General features: G+C 36.1%; 1 protein-coding gene across 1 annotated transcript in view; it reads left to right on the top strand.

Annotated features, from left to right (window-relative positions):
* Positions 1-18,835, top strand: part of LOC117912662 (protein DDB_G0276689) — a 67,327-nt gene that overhangs the window by 39,940 nt on the left and 8,552 nt on the right. Inside the window, exons 7-22 of the mRNA XM_034827349.1 lie at positions 2,526-2,679; positions 2,814-3,169; positions 4,739-5,202; positions 5,288-5,632; positions 6,942-7,166; positions 8,058-8,148; positions 8,324-8,401; positions 8,517-8,807; positions 8,958-9,155; positions 9,398-9,880; positions 12,774-12,935; positions 13,170-13,499; positions 13,591-13,673; positions 13,974-14,078; positions 16,031-16,259; positions 16,487-16,852. Of these exons, the coding sequence (XP_034683240.1) occupies positions 2,526-2,679; positions 2,814-3,169; positions 4,739-5,202; positions 5,288-5,632; positions 6,942-7,166; positions 8,058-8,148; positions 8,324-8,401; positions 8,517-8,807; positions 8,958-9,155; positions 9,398-9,880; positions 12,774-12,935; positions 13,170-13,499; positions 13,591-13,673; positions 13,974-14,078; positions 16,031-16,259; positions 16,487-16,852 (3,960 nt within the window). The remainder of the gene's footprint in view (positions 1-2,525; positions 2,680-2,813; positions 3,170-4,738; positions 5,203-5,287; positions 5,633-6,941; positions 7,167-8,057; positions 8,149-8,323; positions 8,402-8,516; positions 8,808-8,957; positions 9,156-9,397; positions 9,881-12,773; positions 12,936-13,169; positions 13,500-13,590; positions 13,674-13,973; positions 14,079-16,030; positions 16,260-16,486; positions 16,853-18,835) is intronic.

The following is an 18,835-nucleotide window of genomic DNA, read 5'->3' as shown; positions in this document are numbered from 1 at the left end:
AAATTGGACTCCTTGAACAAAGGCTTCCTTGGTGGATGGCTGTGGAGATTTGTCAATAAGAGGGACAGCTTTTGGAGGAGGCAAGTTAAAGGGCAGTACAGGGTCTTAAGAGGAGGATGGTGCTCTGACTTGGCAAGGTGTTTTCTCACTGAAAGAAGTCTGTGTTAGTGTTAGAAGTGTATGAGTCAAGGGTGGGATGAGTTCTACAGATTTACATCCTTTTCTCTTGGAAATGGACAATAAATGAGGTTTGACATGATTTAGGGTGGGTGACCTCTTTTTTAAATTGAGGTTTCCCAAGTTTTTTATTATTGCAAGACAGAGAAGGCTTGGCACCCTCCTATCATAGTCATATTGGAAGCTAATGACTTTTGGGACCTGAAGTTTGTTGAGAACTTTCAGGATTGGGAAGTAGAATGGCTGGATTCTTTTTTGAACTATTAATTGTGTGCATTCTAGGTGGGTAGGGGAAGAGAGAATGAGACAGAACCTTCCAGGTGGAGGGGTGGTGTTGGTGAAATGTTATTATCGAGGAGTGGCCTTCCTTGCTGATGAGATATGGAAGTCCAGTAGCGCCTCCCTAAAGTGGTTCTTTTAGACTAGCTGCTTGGAAGAGGGTTCAGAAGTTGGATTATCTCAAGGTGAGAGGATGGAACTTGCACAACCTATGTTTCATTGCCCTATTGCCTGGTTGCTCCCTAGTTCTTGGAAACAGGTTTTTATTAGTTGGAATGGGAGTTCAGATGATATAACCACAAGAAAAGTGTGGAGGTCTGCTCCTTGTTTAGTTTGATGCATTCAAAAAGAGAGGCATAAAGGGACTTTTGAGAAGATTGCTCTACAAGTCCTTAAGTTGAAGAACTTGTGTTGCTTTCATTACAGTCCTAGATTGAGGGTTTCCCTAGTAACAGATGAACTCTATAAATAGCATGAGGGGATAAGGAGCTTTCTTATTTTTCTTTTGTTCCTGTCTTTCCTTTTATTGTTCTTGACTTTTGTTTCTTTTTTAGTTGCACTTGTAGCAGTCTTAGTGCACTTCCTGTGGACATGGGTGCCCCCCTTGCTACTTTTTTACTATATTTTCACTTCATCTATAGAAACGGGTTTCACTCTTCTTGTGGTTTCACTCTGTCAATATATATATATATATATATATAGGTATACAGAATCCAACTTGTTGCCTATTCTTTCCCACACAAACCACTCCCCGTTTGAGCTAGACATTAGGGACTTGTGGACTATGCTACTTAATGAACTCTGAAGTTTATCTAATTTCTAAATTTTGGGAGTAATCAGCTTGGTAAATAATCCATCCAATATTACCAAATATCTTTTCTTTTCACTTAAGTGGCTGTCCGATCAAATTGCTTTGGTCTTCAAAATTACCGAAAGATGCTGTTGGCTTGGCCATCATGGGCTTCAAAAAAGTACGCACTTGTAATATAATCTGCAAGAGGGAAGGAGGCACAAAACTATCTCTTTATGCATATTCTCTTTGTAAAGTGCTTATAATTTGATTGGTTATGTTTTCTTATGCCATTTTATTGCCTTTTTTGTTTAGTCATTCATTTTATGGATGGCTAGTCCTTTTGCTTGAATTTTCTTTCTTTAAAATCTCAGGCCCTGTTCTGAAAGACTGAAACTGTTCTTGAAAACATTTTTTTTTTATAACAGAAAACAGTTTTATGAGAATTTGTTATGAAAACACCTTTGACAGAAAACTTTTTTTTTTTTTTTGAGAATTTGTTATTAAAACAGGTTAATTTTTAGAACAGATTTTAGTTGTATGGAAAATATATGGAAACTTTTGCATTGTACATTAGTGCATAGTACCTTCATGGAGAATACATTAAGAAAACTGTTTTTCATATTTGAGTTCCTAAATAGAATTTTGTTCGTTAAAACAATTGAGAACTGTTTTTAAGAACTGTTCTTAAAATCTGTTTTTTGTGGACTGTTTTCAAAAAGTTTCCCAAATAGGCCCCTAATTTCCTGCCTTTCTCGTGTCTCTGGGGCCTGCTTCTCTGGGATAATTATGGTGCAGCTCTCTTTGGGTCAATAATGGATGAAAAAAATGGGAACTTACACAGAATGACAAGCATTAACCAACTTGCTAATATATTCTAGCCCTTTGCTTCAAAAAAATGTAGGATATGTTCCAAGGCAGAGATTGGGAGGCTTGTATCCTCTTATATTTGTTTGAGCTATTATCTGATGCTCTAGGACCCCTCCTCTGCAAACTTCATCAAATTAATTAGGGGGTTGTATTAATCTGAAGAACTTTTTGAGTTTCAAAACCATGCTTCCTTGTTTCACCTCCCATTTCTTTCATGTATCTGTTTGCTTATCCTAACATACCTAAGTGCAGTAACAAAATATTTTTTCTACCTTCGGTTTGGTGAAAATTGTAGAGGTTGCTCCGATTGAACCTCTTACTTTTCTTTTATTTAGTGTATATTGAGTATAAAGTGCCTGCTGGATAACACATCCCAGTTAATGGTCTTGGTGCATGATCCATCCTGCAGGATAAACCTCCTGCTCTTCCAGCAATTTTGTCTGGAGAGATAATAATTTCATCATCAAAGGAGACTTATCGACAAGGACAAAGGGAACGCGCTCTTGCCATACTCCATCAGATGATTGAAGATGCTCACAAGGGCAAGCGGCAGTTTCTGAGTGGTACATGTTTTGTTTTATTTTTTCATAGTGTGGCAAAGAGGAATTTCTGGAACAATTTTTTTTTTTTCCCTTTTCTGGATACTGCAGAAATTTTGTTCCTGTGACTTTAATGAGTCTTATCATGTGCAATACAGGTAAGCTTCATAATCTTGCAAGAGCTGTTGCTGATGAAGAAACAGAAACAAGAGGGGAAGGCCCCTATACTGATCGGAAAGTTCTTTTAAACTTTGACAAGGATGGGGTTCTTGGGCTTGGGCTGAAAGCTATCAAACAGACACCCAGTTCAGCAGCTGGAGAAAACAATATGCAACCTGTGGGTTATGATATCAAAGATACTGGAAAAAGGCTTTTTGGTCCCATAAGTGCAAAGCCCACAACTTTTCTTTCACAATTTATACTCCATATTGCTGCAATTGGTGACATAGTTGATGGGACAGATACAACTCATGATTTCAATTTTTTCTCGCTTGTGTATGAGTGGCCTAAAGATGTAAGATTTCTTTTTTCCCTGGGTTAAACTATCCTATCTGGATTTGAAGATCATGTTCATGACATTTGTTACTTTGTTGATTGCACAACAATGTTATAGGTTGTGGAAGCATTTACCTAAACTATTTTGTATGCACACTTACATGCATATATACATGTATACATACATAAGAACATACACACATAAATATATATATACACTCATGAAATGCACATATATAACTAACAAATTAGTAAGTATATGAAATTCATACATATGACTAACCATTATTGCATACATTGGCAGAAAGGAGAAAATTTGGGTTTCTCTTTTGAATTCTCAATTGAAATGATTGCTATAGTAAGTTTGTTTGAAAAGTTTAAACAAGGGGTTCAAGTCCCTGTTCATGTTATGTTAACCACAAATGGTGAAAAACACCTCTAATTTATTACTGAGAATGTTTATTTGTAAACATTGCCTCGTTATTAAAACTAGTTTATATTTTTGTGTACTCAACCTAGGATTCGATTAGATGATTCTTTAAGTTCCTTTTTTGATTAAACTAACAAAGATTATAATATCTTGTAGGCCATATATAAGTTGATTTTTTATTTCAAAATTAATTTAAATTCCTTTTGAAAATGCAACTCTATAAGAATATTGCATCTTCAAAATAGATAATGTGGTGAATGTCTATGGATTTTCAGAGTTTTTGGTGTGTTTCACTGATTAGGTGGAGTGTTGGTGGAAATATAGAATTTCAAAATTATGTGTAGGTTTTTATATGAAAATTTATGCTATATGTTAGTTTTGCTCATGAAAACCACAATCTGAAGCCAATTTTATATGAAGGATTGTGTATGTAATCCATATAATATTCAACTTCTTTGCTTTTTTAACTTTTAAGTAGTGTTTTCTTTTCATTATGAGCAATTTTCTATTAAGAAATTGGTGGGGTAGAAGTTCTAGTAAGGAGGGACTTCTTAAAAGACATTTTGATGGTGAAATTGATTTCATTATGAAGAGCAATAGGATTTCCAAAAACTTGCAGCTGAGTGACCAGAACTGGAACAACATCCAATAAATAAAATTCATCAATCCGTATGCAAAATCTAGTTGCAACCATGCATAACCGTGAAAGCCTCCAAAACTGAAGCTTATGCAAACATTGTGCTTAGGTTGGTGACTCTGCCCATCAGCCCTTACTACCTTTGTTCCTGTTCAAGAAAAAGGAACAAAGGCAAAGCCTTGATAAGGCCAATATGTCAGTAATTAATTAGTAATCCAATGTATCAAACTTCATATCTGTAGGGATTAGTTTTTCTGGGTTCTTCTTTGAGTGGGGGTTTGGAATTTATACTGAGCTACCTTCTTTCTCAGATAAGTGAAGATATATTAGGTTGCATCTAGACTCTGTTTGATTTTATAGATTTTTATTTGAAGATGAGAAATAGATTAGAGAAATGGTACATTCATATGAACAACAGATTTAGTGAGTCTCATTGACAAGTGTATGTGTTAAAGTGTGTTATGATTACCATTTCTATAGGAACATAAATTTGCTCATATTTTATTTATTTAACTTTACAGCTTTTAACTCGTCTGGTCTTTGACCGAGGCAGCACTGATGCAGCTGGAAAGGTAGCAGAAATTATGTGTGCTGATTTTGTCCATGAAGTGATTTCTGCATGTGTACCTCCAGTTTATCCTCCAAGATCTGGTCATGGATGGGCATGCATTCCAGTGATTCCTACCTGTCCTAAGAGTAACTCAGAAAACAAAGTGCTTTCTCCCTCTTCTAGAGAAGCAAAGCCTAATTTTTACAGCCGTTCCTCTGCAACACCCGGTGTCCCTCTATACCCTCTCCAGTTGGATATAGTGAAGCATTTGGTTAAACTATCACCAGTGAGGGCCGTCTTAGCATGTGTTTTTGGGAGTAGTATATTATACAATGGCAATGATTCATCTCTCTCTAGTTCCTTGAATAGTGGATTACTGCAGGCACCTGATGCTGACAGGTTATTTTATGAGTTTGCTCTTGATCAATCAGAAAGGTGACTCGACTTGCCAGAAGTTATTCCCCGCTCTTTATGTGGTTTAAATCATGATTTTCTACTGTTGTTTCCTTTTGACAAACAGGTTCCCAACTTTGAACCGATGGATACAAATGCAAACCAATCTTCATCGAGTTTCAGAGTTTGCTATCACTGCTAAACATACAGATAATGATAGTATGGTTATACCTGAAGCAAGAACTGCTATCAAGAGATTTCGTGAACATGACAGTGATACTGAGTCAGAGGTTGACGATATTGTCAATAGCAGTAATCTTTCAACAACTTTTACTGACTTCAACAGTCAAACTAGTGTGGCTCCTGACAACTTGTGGCGTGATTCTCCAAAACATGAAATTTCTGAAGATACAACAGTGTTCCTTTCTTTTGATTGGGAAAATGAAGTACCCTATGAGAAAGCTGTAGAGCGGTGATACTGTCTTCTCTTTCTTTTTAGCAACTCCTTACTTTGCCAATGGTTATCTTGCTTAGTTCTTTTAGTTTCCTTTTAATTGCTTACTTTCCTTCCAAGGATAAGAACAGAATGATTAACCTGCGCAAAATTGAAAGAATCTCCATGCTTTTTAGTTAACTTTTTGGGTGTTTTTTATAAGCTAATCCTTATTTTTCTGGAGAAATGATTTAGCTGATGCTTCATGTTTCTGTAACCTTCAGATCAAATCTCTTTAGTTGAATATTATAACATGTTTTTTTATGCTTCCGACTGATGGCCAGATTATTCCCCTATAAACTTCCCCAGTCATCTTTAAAATATTCTGTTCTCTCAGTTTGTTTCATGGTTCAGATTAATGTTTTTCAAATTGGTAATCATGATAGGCAATTATACTTGGAAATTAAGCAGAGACATTTATTTTTAGTTTGATTTTTATTCACTTGAATTTTATTTTGTTGTGATTATGTAGGTGTATTTCCTAACCATTTGCCTCGTTGTTGATGTACACATGCAATGGATTGAGGCTAAGTAATTTTTGGATTCCATTAGATGGAATGTTTGATCATGGGAATATGGTTTTGTGTTGGGGTGATACTTGGTCTGGCATTGGTGTAATCTGAAAAGTGAAGCAACCGAGGGGTTTTAGTTTCATCCTGAGATAGGCAAACAAAGGATGGGCTTGGGTTATTTAGTTTTGGGTTCATGTTTAGGGTAGATGAACCATTCCCAAGAACCAAATTACATGATTTAGTTGTGACTAGTGACATACATGAGTTAAATAAGTTGTACACGTGGTTATATTTCATGGTTTGGTTGCAAATCATAGTTTGGAACCAAAATGAATGAGGTTTGGGGTTAGGAGGCAAACTGGAAAAGGATGGGATGCCTGGTCCTGTGAACACAGCAAGATTCTGGAGTTTTAAATCAAAATGAGATCAGGTTTTGTCATGGAGAGGGGGAGGAATAATGTGGACTGACAAGATCTCGTAGAGCTAATTAGTGCAAAATTATGCAGGTTTAAGGCGCATCAAATGTAACTGCCTTTTTTAGAAAGCCAAAGGCTACAGCATCAAACCAAATTTAATCTTGAAAGGATCTTATTTTTCGTGCTGTCTCATCTGCTGTCTAAATTTCTCTCCCTCCCCACACTCCACTCTTCTCCCTCTTTGTTTTTGTTCTCTCTCCTCAGTTCAAATTAACTCTACCACTAACAAATAGTAATTTCAATGCACCTGACAGTGGAAGTGAGATTCTATTAACTTATCCTGTTATTGTCCTATCATAGATTAATTGATGAAGGAAACTTGATGGATGCTCTTGCTCTTTCGGATCGCTTTTTGCGCAATGGAGCCTCAGATCGGTTACTTCAGCTACTCATTGAACGTGGGGAAGAAAACCATTCAGGATCTGGACAACCTCAAGGTTATGGAGGCCCTAGCATTGGGAGCAACAGTTGGCAGTATTGCCTGCGGTTGAAGGATAAACAGCTGGCAGCTAGACTTGCCCTCAAGTATGTGGAGTTATTAAGATTGTTTTTTAAAGAAAAATGAAAAACACTATTTATGTTTGAAATATATCATGAGAGCTGTTATCTCAAGTTGATGATTGAATGTTGTATGTCATATCATTGGAGGGGTGCCTTTATTTTCCTTGTCATTAATCCATCTCATGTTATATCTTGGATTTCAGAACTGACCTTCTCATTTATTTTTTGAGGGGAATGGAAACTTGATTAATCAATCACGTTTTGCATTTAGATGTTGTACTTTTGTTTATGAAATTGAAACCATGTTCCTTTCTATGCTCGTTTTCTTTTTTTATCTTTTCCATTCCCCCCTTCTGTCGTCTTGTTTCTTTTACTATCAGTTTGTTACAATTGCATTTTGCACAAAAGGAGGTCACCTCATTATGTTTTTCCTATTTTATCTGCTTATATTTGTTATGGATGGTATCATACATGCCTAAGTTGTATGTCATATCATATCATTGGAGGGGTGCCTTTATTTTCCTTGTCATTAATCCATCTCATGTTATATCTTGGATTTCAGAACTGACCTTCTCATTTATTTTTTGAGGGGAACGGAAACTTGATTAATCAATCACGTTTTGCATTTAGATGTTGTACTTTTGTTTATGAAATTGAAACCATGTTCCTTTCTATGCTCGTTTTCTTTTTTTATCTTTTCCATTCCCCCCTTCTGTCGTCTTGTTTCTTTTACTATCAGTTTGTTACAATTGCATTTTGCACAAAAGGAGGTCACCTCATTATGTTTTTCCTATTTTATCTGCTTATATTTGTCATGGATGGTATCATACATGCTTAAGTTAGTGCTTTAGAGTTGATTTATGATCAAGTTTAACCTACGTACATGTTCTCAAGGTTTCTAAATTTCTGTACCAGGTATTTGCACAGATGGGAACTGGATGCTGCTTTGGATGTTCTTACCATGTGCAGTTGCCACTTGACTCAAAGTGATCCAATTAGGAATGAGGTACTGGTTACTGTAACTAGTTATGATTTGCTTCATTCTTTTTCTAGATGTCAGAACTTGTTTGCTTGATAGATTTGCCTAACGCTTGACGTGTTGTTTTTTTTTTTTTTTGGGCATTGGTGTTATGGGTTTGTCCTTTAATTTTCCTTATTGACAAACTCTTTGGTGTATTTAGGTCCTGCAAATGAGACAAGCTCTGCAGAGGTACAATCACATTTTATGTGCAGATGATCATTATAGCAGCTGGCAAGAGGTAATAACTCTCTTCTATTCTAGACTAATATGCAAAAGAAAATATGAAGTCAGGCTTTTCCTTTGACTAATTATTTCTAAATGTTTATTCCTCTTTTCTTTCCCGGATCTGTCAGGTTGCAGCTGAGTGCAAGGAAGATCCTGAGGGCTTGGCACTTAGATTAGCTGGAAAAGGAGCTGTTTCTGCTGCTTTAGAAGTAGCTGAAAGTGCAGGATTATCAATAGAGTTGCGGAGGGAATTGAAAGGTCGACAACTTGTGAAACTTCTCACTGCCGACCCCCTTAATGGTGGAGGTCCAGCAGAAGCTTCACGATTTCTTTCTTCACTATGTGACTCTGATGATGCTCTACCAGTTGCAATGGGTGCTATGCAGCTCTTACCTAACCTGCGGTCAAAACAACTTCTTGTAATTGATGTTTCTTGTCTACATTTTCCTTTTGTTTTTGTTGTTGTTGGTGTGTGTGTTTTGGCATATGATTGAAGTTCATGCACTATTCCATCTACGTTTGAAACATTGCTTTCTTTAACTAAAGCTCTGTTTTCTTCTGCTGTGAAGGTTCACTTTTTCTTGAAGAGAAGAGATGGTAATTTATCTGATGTTGAGGTTTCCAGGCTTAACTCATGGGCCTTAGGTCTTCGTGTTCTGGCCGCCTTGCCATTGCCATGGCAGCAAAGATGTTCTTCCCTGCATGAGCACCCTCATTTAATACTTGAAGTTCTGCTGATGAGGAAACAACTGGAATCTGCTTCTCTGGTACTATATTTCCTATTTTTAGAACTTAAATGCCCTCCTGGTGCATGCGATTTTTGTGAAAAATTGTCTTTTCTATGTTGACAAAGATTCTCTTCATTCTACTTTGAAAATTCCCTTCTTTTCATTTATGAGGATATAAGTGGGGTGTGGCTGCCATGCTTTCATATATGGAAACCAAAGATAGGAAAGCCCCACCACTAGTTAACATCCCAACTCTGATGTTCAATGATATTTACTGACAGATCCTTAAAGAATTTCCTTCCTTGAGAAACAACAATGTAATCATTGCATATGCTGCCAAAGCTGTCAGCATTAGCTCACCCTCCAGAGAACCTCGGATCTCTGTTTCAGGTCCTAGACCTAAGCAAAAAACAAGGGCAGGTGCACCTACAAGGTCTTCTTTTTCCAGCAGTCTAAGTAACTTGCAAAAAGAGGCTCGTAGAGCTTTTTCCTGGACTCCACGCAACACTGGAGAAAAGGCTGCTCCAAAAGATGTTTACAGGAAAAGAAAGAATTCTGGATTATCACCATCTGAACGAGTTGCTTGGGAAGCCATGACTGGTATTCAGGAGGATCGTGTTTCATCATTCTCTGCCGATGGACAAGAACGGCTTCCTTCTGTATCTATTTCTGAGGAATGGATGCTGACTGGTGACACCAATAAGGATATAGCTGTTCGTTCATCTCACCGATATGAAAGTGCTCCTGACATCATTCTCTTCAAGGTATGCTTTCGTTAATATGTTGCAAGCTTTGTTTTTTTTGCTGCTATAATGAAAATTCGTCACCATCCTTGTAGATAGGTGGCTCATGCCTTTTCAAAAGGTAGGTTTGGATGATGATGATTGGTTAAATTGATTAACAGTAATAATAGGTTCTTATTCTTCGTCATGTGGGTACGAGATTAGTTGTCACAAATTTAATCATGAGCAAACTATGTGTGTAAAAAAATTATTCATGTATTGTCGTATCTTGTATGATTGAAAACTTCCTTATGTTACTATTTATGTAACATGAAATGGTAAACAAAGATGGGGTTTCAACTTCATCTTTTGTTTTCTTTTAATCATCAGCAAATAATATGTATATTAAAGGGCACCTAGCAAAAATAAAGGCGGAAACTTAGGTATATAAGAAGTATACCTATCTATAAAATTTAACATAGATGAATCATCAAAACTAAACCATCTCGCCTACTCAATCCCCCACCCAAGCAACCTCAACAATGAAGGCGGATATTTGATGAGGAGCTCTTTTAAAGGCAATTTGTGCTACTCCATCCTGTTGAAGATCCTTTGTTCTGCTGTTTCCAAACACATTAGAAAAGGCACGGCACAAGGGAGTCATCATCCTCCAAACCCTCTTCCCATTGTTACCAAGAAAATTGCTATGCCAACTAAACCAAAATGCTCCCCGAAGACAAGGTAAAATCCTAGACACCAAACAAGGAAAACAGAAAAAACCACAAACTATGAACACACTCACAGTTGATAATATGGAAGAATGAAATTAGGGAAGTCGTAATTTTGTAGAGAGAATTAGGCAATCTCATGGTCAAAGGATTTGTTGTGATTGAGTTAGGAAAGTTTCTAATTTAGGTGCTAGGATTTTTTGTATATCTATGTGAGTCTCTATACAAGCAAAAGATTAAGGAAAAGAATTCTATACCTTTTATTCCTTCAATCTTTCTTCTTCTACAAATAAGAATGTGATTATTTGATTCCTCATGTTTGCACTGGCAGCACGAATTGATTAGTATCTCAACTCTCTCATAAGCTCTATAATTCTCCCCCTATACTGTTTCCTGAATAAAGAAACCAACCTTAGAAGGAGCACTAGTACCTTACGCCCCTAGTCAAGATTGGAGAAAATTCTTTTGGGCATATGATTTCACCAGGAAGCAACTTGACATATAAAGTCTGCATGCCAATCTATTCTCTCCTGCCACAGACAGCAATTGAATAAATAAGCTGCAATAACAACACCATCAACCCCACCTCCCGATAACAAAATCTTATTCAGAACCTCAAGATCCAATGATCCCTACACCTTCCTCTTGCCACACATCAGACACTCAAAGAGATTCTTGTTAGCATCATTATTGAAATGAATCCCAATAGCAGGATTTGTGACTCTTTAGTGGGGAGACAATCTAATAAGCATTCACAAGTCTTTAGTGGGAACACAACCCGATAAACACTGATATGGGGGGTGGAGTGGGTGGGGGTGCAGCTGCCCCCTCTGAAATTGGGAAAAAGAATGCCCTCTAAAGGTTTTCTTCATGAAACTGAGATCAAAACCTGACTAATGGTCCTAATGAGATCCTCCAGTAATAATAACTTTTTAGTTAATTGAGAAAAAAATTCATGATATTTATCAATGAAATTACTATTTTTTTAAAAGATCTTTTGCTACAAAATATTTCAGGTTATTGAATTTTTTAATAAAAACTGTCTTTTTTTAAATATTTATCTTTTAATTTTTTTTTAAATTATTGAGCTCATAAATATTTGAAATGATTTTTCATAAAATAAAACTTATTTCACTAAAACATTTGGGTATTTTGGTCGTTTGCAACTTATACGTGACAAAGATGATTTGACAATTTTGACTTTGCTTTAAATTTTTTACAAGACTATTTTACTAAAGTACTTATTTTATATATCTTGTGTCTATCCATAAAAAAATTTTATTACCTTTCATACTATATGTAAATGTACCTAATTCATTGATTAATAATGAGGTGATCATATAGACTTGAAAATATGAAAATTTGTACACTTTTGTGTTGATTATTGATTTAGAACTTTTGTTTAATTTTGTCATTAATGTTTGAACTTTTCTGATCAAGTATGAAGCTTTCATCATGGGCCAACAAGCAGCACTTCAGCAGGGTTATTTTTTTTATATAATTTTCCACCAATTTCAAGTAGATATAGATGCAGAGACAAGCTGTGGTTTAATCATTCTAGGAGAAGGTTTATACTTTTAAGCTTGTCTGCAAAAGCATTCCAAGGTTGTCAGAATGCTTAGATGTACTAAAATAAATTAGATTCTCTTGTACATGCAGTTTATGCTTTTATTTTCGTCACAGAAGTGTGAGTGATGACAATAGTTCTCTGCTCACGGTCAGAGGAATGGGGAGGAGCTTTGGGGATTCAACACTTGTTTGTGAGGCTGCTTTTTCGTTACCAGTTTGGTTGAGGGAGTTTGGTTTCAGTTGGGTTCAGGGGGGATTTTGTGTTCTCTCCAGGTTGTGTGTCAGTTAGTGTAGGTTGGGGGTGCCCTTTGGTTTTGGGGGGTTCCTGCTAGGGACAGTCCAACTCGCTTGGGGGCTGGTTGTTGTTAGGGTGGTGAGTGTTTGCTTTAGTTTTCTTTCTCTTGCTTGCCTTTTGGCATTTATTGTATACTTCGTGTGTACTTTATTGCACCTTTTTGCAAGTGCATTTAATATATTTTCCTTATTTACCTATAAAAAAAAAAGTGTGAATGATGACATATTTCATGTAGCATTGAAGTTTGTGTATACTAGAAATGGAAGTCTTGTTTGCTTATAATTGCTTTGATTTCTTGTAAGCTGCTGTGTATCTGAAGAAGTTTTGCTTTTTCTGCTGCTAGGCTCTACTTTCTTTGTGTTCTGATGAGTTGGTGTCTGCCAAAGGTGCACTGGACTTGTGTGTTAATCAGATGAAGAATGTATTGAGCTCCCACCAATTGCCTGAAAATGCAACTGTGGAAACTGTTGGTCGAGCATATCATGCCACAGAAACCTTTGTACAGGTATTCTCCTTGGTCAATCCTCTGGAATTCATGGATTCTTGTCCTAGTTTGGGGTAGACGCATAGTTTTAGCATATCATTGTTTAAACGGCTCTCAGAAGCTTCTATTTTTGAGACTTTACTCCCTACTTCCAGAACACCACCATGAATGAGCAACTAAGGTATGGGAAGAGTCTATCATATGATTCAGATTGAAATACATACTGTAGTAATAATTCTTCTGCTTTGTATGCAGGGACTTTTCTTTGCTAGATCTCTTCTGAGAAAGCTTGCTGGGGGTAGTGACTTGTCTAGTAATCCTGAAAGAAGTAGGGATGCTGACGATACTTCCTCTGATGCTGGCAGCTCTAGTATGGGCAGTCAATCCACAGATGAGCTGTCTGAAGTTCTGTCACAAGCAGAGATTTGGCTTGGACGTGCTGAGCTGCTACAGAGCCTTCTGGGATCAGGAATTGCTGCTTCTCTCAATGATATAGCTGACAAAGAGTCATCTGCACATCTCCGTGACAGGTTGATTGTAGATGAACAATACAGCATGGCTGTATACACTTGTAAGAAGTGTAAGGTAAGATGTACTCCTGGGTTCGAGTACCTAATGATGCCTTTTATTTTCCTTTGAATGATAATAATTTTGTGATTTACGGGACTTCTTTCAGATCGATGTTTTTCCTGTGTGGAATGCATGGGGACATGCTTTGATTCGGATGGAGCACTATGCACAAGCCCGTGTGAAATTTAAGTATGTTAAATTTATATTTGGCTTGTGGTAAAGGGATTGGGAGGGTTTGTGGGAGGTTCTAAGTTCAAGTCCCAATGGGGAAAAAATTTACGTATAAAAAAAAAAGGAAATTATATTTGGCTTTTGTATCTAATTTTCCTTGTATCTTTCTTCACTTCTAATAAAGCGTTGTTTCTATTTTTTTATTTTTTTAATTAATGGGAACAAAATCTCAGTTTACTGCAATGCTTCTTGCCTTCTGCGGGAATTGAGGTGAGGTGTGTTGCTCTAATTCTTTGATGTTTTTCTTATGATGTCCAGGCAAGCTCTTCAGTTGTACAAGGGCGATCCTGCACCTGTCATTCTGGAAATCATTAATACAATTGAAGGAGGTCCCCCTGTTGATGTTTCAGCTGTTCACTCCATGTAAGATGGCATGTTTCAAGTCATAATCTTATTTTATCTTAGCAATAGAACTCTGTTATTGTTCATGGGCTAGACGTTGGCTAAGGTTTTAAGAAGTTCAAGCCTACACGCAGTTTAAAGATATTATCAAAGTGTTGAGATCAGTCACAATTGGAATTTGTTTTAAGAGCCAAAAAGTGGATATGGATTAATAGCACCTAAACAAAGGGCACACCAAGGCACAGACAATGCAACATGCAAGTGATAAGAAGAGAGAAAAAAAAAAAAAAAAAAGCAAGCTCCTCCTTAGAGCTAAGCCAATCAATAAAGCCTATCATGGTCAATGAATGATCATCTATGTATGCTCTAACCCATTCCAAAACAAAACTTAAAAGAAAATTTAATTGGTTGATCTGACTCTTCAACATCTTCAAGTGACTTCCTATTTCTTTCCTTTCATAATAGTCCAAAATAGGTACAAGTGTATGACCCTCCAAGCTTTTTTCCTTTTTTTTTATTTTTTTTTTTATAGGATCCAAGCTTTTTTCCTTTTCACGAATGATTCATGCCATCTCAAGAGAGTTCGTTTTGCCGTGGAGTTCATCATGTAAGCCACACCAAATGGAAAGAAAACCAACTGCAGCATATGATCAATAGATTCTTCATATTTGCACTTATAGCATCTATTTGGCATTATCCATTCCTTCCTTTTGAGCTGATCATTTGTCAAAATCCATTCACAAGTAGCTTCCCTTGCAAGATATCCCACCTCCATAGGCACCCAGTGATTCCAAACTATGCTTGTGGGAAAGGGCTCTCTTCTTCCATTGTCTAGGGAGGAGTAGAAAGATTTAACAGAGAACTTTTCATACATAAATTTCTTCCAACCCACTTCATCTGCCGCACCCCTCCTGATTGAGCTTGTTTCCAATCTACATAAAAAGGTCACCACTCCTTCAAGTTCTCAATCACAGAGAATTGTCTTGAGAAGAGGGTACTTCATTGACCCCCACTCCCCTACCTGCTCCTCCTACACCTTTGCTACCCTTGGCTCTTTATCGGCGGTCATAGAGTAATGCTTGGAAAGATTCTTCCAAAGATAGGTCTCCACACCATCCATCTTTACAAGATCCCTACTTTCATTGCCAACTATGAAGTGAGATCTACTTTTAAAGACCTCCCTCCTGTTTCTACTTGCCATACAAAACCCCATCCCGTAACCATCTTTCACAGCCCTAGAGCACCATCTTCCCTCTTCTTCCCCACATGTTTGTACGACTTGGAATGATAAATGTATTAAAGTGAGACAATCAAAATATCATTGTTGAGGTATGCTAAAATTTTCTACTTCACTTAAAATATTTCATTTTCAAAAAATATAAAAAAGTCAATATTGAATTAATTTTTACATTTTTTTTTCAAAATGACAAATTGCATACCTACAACTACTTGCCTAATGTTATATAAACTTTGCTTTAAATTTAGATAGTGAATAAAACCCCAACTAGTCCTATATGGCATTCCAGTCTATCTTATCCATGTAAAGGTTATAGAGCTAATAAAACAAGTCCATAATATCAAGGTCTAATGAAGTGCTGAATTATTATTTAATAAAAGAGATTATGAAGCTTTTTTAGATTGGCCAGTGGTTAGTTGTTCTCGTTAGCAAGTGAAAATAATAGTGTGGATATCCATGTATCTGGGTATGGACTTGCAAGTTTTTTGGATGATCTGAATTCCTTTTAGTGTTCATATACCTAAATAGCTGGTTGGAACTTTCTGAGCATGGTACTGTTGCAGAGGCTATTCTGTCATTGTTTAAACATTATTCTCAAAATCAATATTATCTTTCACATGTATGAATAAGTATGAAGATGATCAGGCTAATTATACTTTAAATGAGCAAAGCGAACTGAGCATTCTTCTGATGTTGGTTATTGCATCAAATCTGACTGAGGTGATTTGCTCTGTAGGTATGATCATTTGGCTAGAAGTGCACCAACAATCTTGGATGATTCTCTTTCTGCAGATGCATATCTCAATGTCCTGTACATGCCATCTACATTTCCTCGTTCAGAAAGATCCAGGCGAGCTCTAGAATCTGCAAGTAGTAACTCCATATATAGTCCTGATTTTGAAGATGGACCTCGCAGCAACCTGGACAGTCTCCGATATCTTGAATGTGTTAACTATTTACAAGAAGTAAGCCAATCATAATGTGCTCTATAATCTAGAGATATAGCTGTCTGACCATCCATGTTTGTGAATTCTGGATGGATTAATTTGCCTACTTGTTTAGCTATTTCATGTTTGAGCATCTTTGCCATTTTATAGCTAATACATAAACATGTATTAGTGATGCATCTGAGAATGTTCTTAGTCTCCCATGGATGATGAGATACTTAATGTGTACTTTCTCTACTTTGCAGTATGCACGTCAGCATTTGCTTACTTTTATGTTCAGGCATGGTCATTATAATGATGGTTGCATGCTGTTCTTTCCTACAAATGCTGTTCCTCCTCCTCCTCAACCATCAAATCATGGTGTAGTTACTTCATCTTCATCTCCTCAAAGGCAGGATCTTTTGGCAACCGATTATGGGTCCATTGATGATTTGTGTGACATGTGTATTGGATATGGTGCCATGTCTGTTTTGGAGGAAGTGATATCAACAAGAATGTTGTCTACAAATCTACAAGATGTAGCAGTGAATCAATACACTGCCGCAGCACTTGCTCGTATTTGCACCTATTGTGAAACTCATAAGCATTTCAATTATCTATACCAGTTTCAGGTACATTTCTCCTTTTTCTTTGAAGAATCTTCACATCTTAGGTTTTGGATAAAAAAAAGCTGAGAAATAAAATTTAATTGGAGCTTCTTCCACTTGTATGTTTGTTTCCAATTCAGAATGGTGAAAAGATGATTCACTCTCATGCATAGTACCAAATGCATGGGGCATTTTTATGACAAATGTATGCATCATCTCAGTTTGTCACCTGATTATTCTTTTTCTTTTTTTTTCTAATTCTGTCCTAGGGTTTTTTTTTTTATTAAACCAAATAATCTTGTAAATTGTCAGAATGAGAAAAATGAAATACAAACAAAGGTCATAGTTTAAAAATTTAAGTAGATAAACCTCCATCTTATGTGAAACTTCCACTTATGGATTTATGAATCTTTGAGAAGCTAAAAAGTCCCCTCATACTTAATATCTTCATGGTTCAAAGCTCACAGTCAGTATTCCAAGGTTTGGGTCCCCATGGAGAGTTCAAAGGGCTCGGCCATAAAAGATTCCTCAGTTATCAAAAAAGAAAAATGTTCATGGTGTAAAGTATCAACTTAGTGGTATTCATTGCGACCATAATGGCAATGAGTCCTTTATACAAGTCAAGCATTGTGCAATTCAACAATAACTCGGTCTTGACTCAGCCAACTCACAAGAGAACTCAGAGTTACAACACCAAGACTTGGATTGGATGAAAATGGAAGGAAAAAAAATCCCTATGTTTCTCAAAGATTCCCCTTGTTAATCAAGAAAAAAATTTCAATCCTTGAGTAGGAACAAGAAATCAAAATAATGTAGTTTCAAATAATTACTGATGTTATCAATTACATTTTTTTTTATTGTTGTCATTTTTTATTTTCAAGATATTAATTATCAATAGTTGATATTGGATGAGAAAATGAGTGTGGTAATATTTTAAGCGTTCAAATTCATCATGCTATTATAAACCAATTTGAATGTGTGTTTTTAGAACTATTTTGGTAATGTCAAACGTGATAGATTTTTTATTAATTTGTTGAGTGTATATTATTGTAATTATTTTCTAAAAATTTCCATTGATATTTTATAATTTTTTTTTTTTAACTTTTTAACCAACATATTATGGGTATTATTTATTATTAATCCGAGATACCAAGACTAATCCACTATGGGATTTGCTTAGTCAGCAACTAATACTGCGATGTTGAACCATGAATATATTAAGCATAATTACCTAGGAGAGAATTATGCTTGAGTTAATTATATAACAATGATTGAATAAGGCACTGGTTAGAGCACTAGATCCCTCGTCAGTGTTCTTGTTACATAGGAGCAATGTATTTGGATTCACTTACTTTTTCCTTTGGACTTCATGGATATATGTTAATAATCTATGTTGCATGGATTTGGTGAGCATTGGATACGGATATGTGTCTAGGTTTCTGATTTTTCACAACTCAAGTTTTCGGATAGGGGGACTCAGCTCAAAAGGATCCAAAAAGTGGCATGGGTGTTAAGATACAACATAATAAAAGGAAAATCAATTAAAAATAAATTGGAAGTTTAGATATCTTTTTTAAAAGCTCTCATCTTTTCCCGCCAATCCCTTTTTTTCCTTGTATCTCTAAATATTCTTACAAAAATTCACTTTTCAGCTAAATCTTCTTTTTTTATGAAATAATTATTACTAAGAAAGTTGAAAGAATAAAAGGATATCAATGAAAAAATCAAACAGCTATGCCCAAAGTAAAATAGGAATATCCGACAAGGATTCTATACCCACACCCATGTTGTGTCATGTCAACATAGGTATGTTGGATGAAATTGAAGGATCTGGGAATCATAGTGTTTAATAACCTTAGAAAATGAAAAAAATTTCTTTTGCTTTTTATTTTTATTTTTCCATTGAAATGCACCATAGCATCACAGTTCTATAAGGTGTAGTCAAATAATTCAATTTTCTTTTGCTTCATTTTCAATCATGGTTGACTTCCCTTTCATAGGTTTGCA

Source organism: Vitis riparia, chromosome 4 (assembly GCF_004353265.1).
Source record: "Vitis riparia cultivar Riparia Gloire de Montpellier isolate 1030 chromosome 4, EGFV_Vit.rip_1.0, whole genome shotgun sequence".
Lineage (NCBI taxonomy): Eukaryota > Viridiplantae > Streptophyta > Magnoliopsida > Vitales > Vitaceae > Vitis > Vitis riparia.
This window is presented reverse-complemented; position numbering and strand designations above follow the sequence as displayed.